Source organism: Notechis scutatus, chromosome 11 (assembly GCF_049901735.1).
Source record: "Notechis scutatus isolate UNSWTSFEM ecotype Mainland chromosome 11, rNotScu1.2, whole genome shotgun sequence".
Lineage (NCBI taxonomy): Eukaryota > Metazoa > Chordata > Lepidosauria > Squamata > Elapidae > Notechis > Notechis scutatus.
The window spans coordinates 1,816,501-1,822,500 of NC_142019.1; the positions used below are offsets into that span (position 1 = coordinate 1,816,501).

Genomic DNA, 6,000 nt, shown 5'->3' on the forward strand with positions numbered 1-6,000 from the left:
TCCATTCCCACAATCATTCAGGAAGATATTCTTTAGATTATTAATTATTATTTAGATTATGATAATAGATCATTAGATAGTCGTCTCCTGCAGCCTTCTGGTGTGACCCGCTGCTTGGGCTGGGATAGTTCTCAACCTGCGGTCCGTGGACCCTTGGGGGGCATGATGTCCTCATGAGGGGGGGCAGGAAGGCTTGAAAAAATGTTGAGCCTTGGGGGTCTGTGGCCTTGGTCCCTGGCCACAAAAAGTATTTTTAAAGGGGGCCCGTGCTGAAGAAAAAATGGAAAGCCATTGTGTTAAACCAGAGGTGGGGGGGAAAGCATGGCGCCTTTATGGCTTGTGGACTTCAACTCCCAGGATTCCTGAGCCAGCACAGAATTCTGGGAGTTGAAATCCACAAGTCACAAAAGGGCCATCATTCTCCACCCCTGCCTTAAGCCCATGAAATCCAGGATTCATGTCCCGTAACAGGCGACTCTGTGTTCAACTTCGGTTCTTTTGTCCCAAAGGTGCTTTTTCAAAAGGCAACTGGGCTCCTTTAGCTTCTCATCCAAGAAGCCTCTTCAGTTCTGACCTAATGGTCAGAATTCAGTTAGAACTGAAGAAGCTTCTTGGACGAGAAGCAAAACATTTTCACGGGGGGGGAAAAAACCCCAAGAAAGTCTAGTTGCCTTTTGGAAAACACCTTTGGGAGACAACCATGACCTGGATGGTTGAGAATAGGAACAGCACTTAGACTTATATACCGCTTCACAGTGGTTTACAGCCTTCTCTTAAGTGGTTTACAGAGGCAGCATCTTGCCCCCAACAATCAGGGTCCTCATTTTACCGACCTCAGAAGGAGGGAAGGCTGAGTCAACCTAGAGCCGGTCAGGATTGAACTGAGGGCACTGGGCAGAGTTTGCCTGCAATACTGTATTCTAACAGGAAGGGAAGGGAAGGGAAGGGAAGGGAAGGGAGGAAGGAAGGAAGGAAGGAAGGAAAGAAGGAAGGAAGGAAGGAAGGAAGGAAGGAAGGAAGGAAGGAAGGAAGGAAGGAAGGAAGGAAGGAAGGAAGGAAGGAAGGAAGGAAGGAAGGAAGGAAAAAAAAATAGCAGTAGCACTTTAGACTTATATACTGTTTTATAATGCTTTTTCCAGCCCTCTCTAAGCAGTTTGTTGCCCCCAACAATCTGGGTCCTCATTTTACCGACCTCAGAAGGAGGGAAGGCTGAGTCAAACTAGAGCCGGTCAGGATTGAACTGAGGGCACTGGGCAGAGTTTGCCTGCAATACTGTATTCTAACAGGAAGGGAAGGGGAAGGGAAGGGAAGGGAAGGAGGAAGGAAGGAAGGAAGGAAGGAAAGAAGGAAGGAAGGAAGGAAGGAAGGAAGGAGGAAGGAAGGAAGGAAGGAAGGAAGGAAGGAAGGAAGGAAGGAAGGAAGGAAGGAAGGAAAAAAAAATAGCAGTAGCACTTTAGACTTATATACTGTTTTATAATGCTTTTTCCAGCCCTCTCTAAGCAGTTTGTTGCCCCCAACAATCTGGGTCCTCATTTTAGCCACCTTGGAAGGATGGAATCTCCATAGAGACCTGCTCTTTTTGATTAATTGCTGTCCGCTTTTGGTTTTCTCCCTCTTTAGAACGGGAACTTAACTTGGAGCGAAGAAGCCGACAGTAGCAGAGGGAGAGAAGTGTCTCGCGACTTTGCCAAGGTCGGTGCAACAACCTAAGCCTTGATTCTTGATTTGCATCTAGGGCGGAAATGGCTGCTTGAGCTTCTTTTCGGCTAGAGAAACCTTGCTGTTAACGAAAACTTGCTTGGGCTGACTCTGTAACCTAAACAGGGTTGAAAAAAAAAAAAGATTTCCAACAGAGTAACGTGAACCATTCTAAAAGGAAAGTGAAGTTTGTTGGGAGGAGGTTTGCATCCCTTTCCAAATCAGCTTCTTGTAGTTTTCTTGATCTGGCTTGACTGCCGATCATCCCTTACCTAGATTTCTTGGGTTGTAATTTTTAGTACCTCTTCATCCTAATCCGGGCTTCCAATCCACAGGGATCGATGTAGTAAAATGAAGCTTTGTGGTGGTGAGGCCATTGATCTGGATAGCCCTTAGCCTTTGAAAGGTTTGTCTCAAATTGTTTAGGAAAGTGTTTCTCAATCTTGGCCATTTTAAAATGCAGTTGAGGTCCGCGCATTTTAAAATGGCCAAGATTGAGAAACACTAGATTAAGCCATTTGTTTTCTTTCCAGCCACCTCCTCCTCCTCCCTCCAATCCTCACATCCATTTTAGAAAATTGATACCTGCCACAACATTAGCCTCCAAGGACTTGGGTTTCCAGATCCATATAATCAGTGACTGGAATGCAAGCTGCCTGCGTCACCAGCCTGGTTTTATTTTATTTTTTATTTTTCCCCCAAGGCTGCATTGAACAGGAGCAACACAAATCTTTTTGTGCTGTTGTTGTTTTGCTTTTTTTTTTGGTGGCGGGGGAGACTTCCAATCTGAGCTGAATTGTGGTTTTCCACTCGCTTGAATATGCCTGTGAAATCTTGTTTCCTTGTCTGCACTCTCAAGCTAAGTTAAAATTGTGCTTGCTTCCTTTCCACAGTTGTATGAATTGGATAGTGACCCCGAACGGAAGAAATTCCTGGACGATCTCTTCATTTTTATGCATAAGAGGGGTAAGTGGTGTTTAGGGGGAAATAAGGGAAATAAAACATTTGACTACTTGTTCTATATGCTGGAATTAGAAACCACGCCCATAAAATCCAACAGGCTCGGTGACCTGATCTATATGAGTTTGGTTTTTTCCCCCAACAACAACATGGAAGTTGCTTTCCATTGCTCTCTGTTCTGGGATGGTTTTCGATTTTCCAATCCAGCTGACGGCCTCAGAATTTCAAAAGGGTTCCTATTCAAAGACGGAGATGTCCTGTTCCTTCTTAGGATCCAGGTGTCAAGATTGTCCTTGAAAGAAACATGGCCACAGTCAGGTAAATTTTAAGTCCCGTGGAAGGCTGAACACAAAGCGTGAAAGGTTGTGAAGTCAGCTGAGATGTCTTTGAACAGCCTGCCCATCTGTCTTTCAAACTCATCTGTGTTCGAACTAAAAATGGATTTTTAAAAAAATCAATCCAATCTCCTTGATTGTTAAAAAAAAAACACCAAACCAAAACCAATCTTCAGGAGAGGGAAAGCTTTGATGTAGCTGAAACGCTCACATGCAGGCCGCTTTTATCATAAAAAGGAACTCTTTATGGTTGTCTATGCCTTTACTTTGGTTGGGTGCTTCCTTGTGATAACTCACAAAGCCCAAGACAAAGACAAGATTATTTCTACTTCGCATAGGTAGGAATACTTACTCTTTTGATTTTTTAAAGCTCCATTTGAACTCAATAATGTCTGTGTATTTTTATTTTCTTTTTAATTTTTTTTTATTAAACATAACATTTAAAAACATTGAACATGGTGGAGTCCTTTTGACATAACTTTTGGTCATCATTCTAGTGTAATATAATATAGATCTTATATACATTTGTGTATGTATATGTATATGTATATATATGTATGTGTGTGTATGTGTGTGTGTGTGTGTGTATGTATGTGTATATATATATACATACACACATACATACATATACATATATATATATTTGTTTTCTGAGGTTCTCGCGGGTATTTGTATGTGGATCTTTGGTTATTCGGGTTTTCTCTGAGAAGCACAGAGCAGAAGACACAAGCCTGAAGATGATGAATGAGACTTCATCGAAACGTTGCCTAGATACTTCCAATCTTACGCGGGAGAAAACCTGAATAACCAAAGATAAAGATAGATAGATAGATGATAGAGAGATAGATAGATAGATAGATAGATAGATAGATAGATAGATAGATATGTCTCCAAGATACTCTTAACGTCACCAAGATACTCTTAAGCTTACACGGGAAAAGACCTGAACACACCTAGACCTACATACCTGTACCCGTGAAAATCTACGAAAACAAACCTACGAAAACAAATATATATAGAAATATACATTTATTCATCTTTAATTACATCCTCCAACATCCTTAGTGTTGTTTTAGTCTTATAGTTTCCGTCATGCCCTTGGTAGAGTTGGACTCTGAGGGAGAAGAGGAGCAGCCAACAGGGAGTGGAGGTGTGGCTCTGGAGGTGTGGAAGAGGCTGGGGAAGGGCAGAGGCCGGCTGGGCAGTCAGAGGAAGAACCAGGCCCATCCCCTCTTCATCCTAGGACATGCGGAGAGGAACGGAGAAGGAAACAACTTGGCTTATGAGAGAGGAAGTGGCCATGATCCCCCTCACTGATTGCAGCTGGGGAGAATAGTATATAAGAGAGATGGTTAAAACACAGTGTTGCCAGAAGCAAAGCGTGTTTTATTCTGGGCTGAAGTTATCTTGGTTGGCGTCCTTCCAACAGACTTCCTTGTTATCTCCTTGAAGTTGGTAATTACTTCTCCTGGTCCAAGTTGTGGAAATTCCTTCATTGTTTGTTTGGTTTTTTTTATTTTGCCTTTATCTGCTTATTAAGTTTGGACTGTATTGCTTTCTTTTGAAGACTATTTTTGAGTATGTTTTATCTCCAACTGAGAATTATTGAACAGTGGGGCCAAGTTGGAGGCATTAAAGGACATTTATGTATGTTTTGGATGTTATTACGTTTGTGTTATACTCCGGGTCATCACAGTTTCAGATATCCTCTCAACAACTCATTTCCATCTTAGATCCTTCCTTTCTGACCCCACTAATGATAAAATCTATTCCAAATTATGTAATATTCCAATTCATCCTTATTTTTCATCTCTACGGTTAGCCTTTCCATTTCAGCGCATACCAGAATTTTGTTTATTACTTCATCTTCACTAGGGATTTCTTTCTCCTTCCACTTCTGGGAAAATACCATTCTTGCCGCAGTGATGACATGTCTTATCCAGTACAAACTCTTCCTTATTATGTTTTTTTTATATAATTCCCAATAAAAAACATTCTTTGATCATGTGACCATGGGAACACTGCAACATCCGTATGGGTGAAAAACGGCCACAAGTCACTTCCTCCTCCCAATGCTGTCATAACTCTGAAAGGTCTCTAAACAAACCGTTGTAAGTGGAGGACTGCCTGCAGTTGGCTGGTGAAGAACCGAAGCAGGTAGAGAGGACTTATCCTTTGGCAGCTTCTGCAGCTGTTGGCGCCGATGCTGTAAAATTATAAATTATCCCGGAGCCAAGAGAGAAGCCTTCAGATTTTTAGACAGGTAGGTAGGTTTATTTATTTGTTTATTTTATTTCTATAGAATACAGTAGAATAGAGTGGAATTGAATAAAAGGATGGGATGGGATGGGATAGGATAGGAATGAAGAATAGAGTAGAATAGAACAGAACAGAATAGAATTAAATACTAGAATAGAATAGAGTGGAATAGAATTAAAGAATGGAATAGAATAGAATAGAATAGAATAGAATAGAATAGAATAGAATAGAATAGAATAGAATAGAATAGAATAGAATTCTTTATTGGCCAAGTGTGATTGGACACACAAGGAATTTGTCTTGGTGCAAATGCTCTCAGTGTCCATAAAAGAAAAGATACATTCGTCAAGAGTCAAGAATCAGAAGGTACAACACTTAATGATAGTCATAGGGTACAATAAGGATAGAATAGAATAGAAAATAGAATAGAATAGAATAGAATAGAAAATGGAATGGAATGGAATGGAATGGAATGGAATAGAATAGAATAGAATAGAATTAATAGAATAGAATAGAATAGAATAGAATAGAATAGAATAGAATAGAATTCTTTATTTGCCAAGTGGGATTGGACACACAAGGAATTTGTCTTGATGCAAATGCTCTCAGTGGACATAAAAATACATTCATCAAGAATCAACAGGTACAACACTTAATGACAGTCATTAGGTACAATATATGAATAGAATAGAAATTAGAATAGAATAGAATGAATAATAAAATATAGAAATAGAACAAAACAGAATAG

General features: G+C 40.5%; 1 protein-coding gene across 2 annotated transcripts in view; it reads left to right on the top strand.

Moving 5' to 3' along the window:
* The window catches only part of ARID3B (AT-rich interaction domain 3B), a 44,703-nt gene that overhangs the window by 21,283 nt on the left and 17,420 nt on the right, over positions 1-6,000 (top strand). For both annotated transcript variants that reach the window (XM_087972515.1, XM_087972514.1), the window contains exons 3-4: positions 1,621-1,692; positions 2,592-2,664. In XM_087972515.1, coding sequence (XP_087828641.1) covers positions 1,621-1,692; positions 2,592-2,664 — 145 coding nt within the window. The remainder of the gene's footprint in view (positions 1-1,620; positions 1,693-2,591; positions 2,665-6,000) is intronic.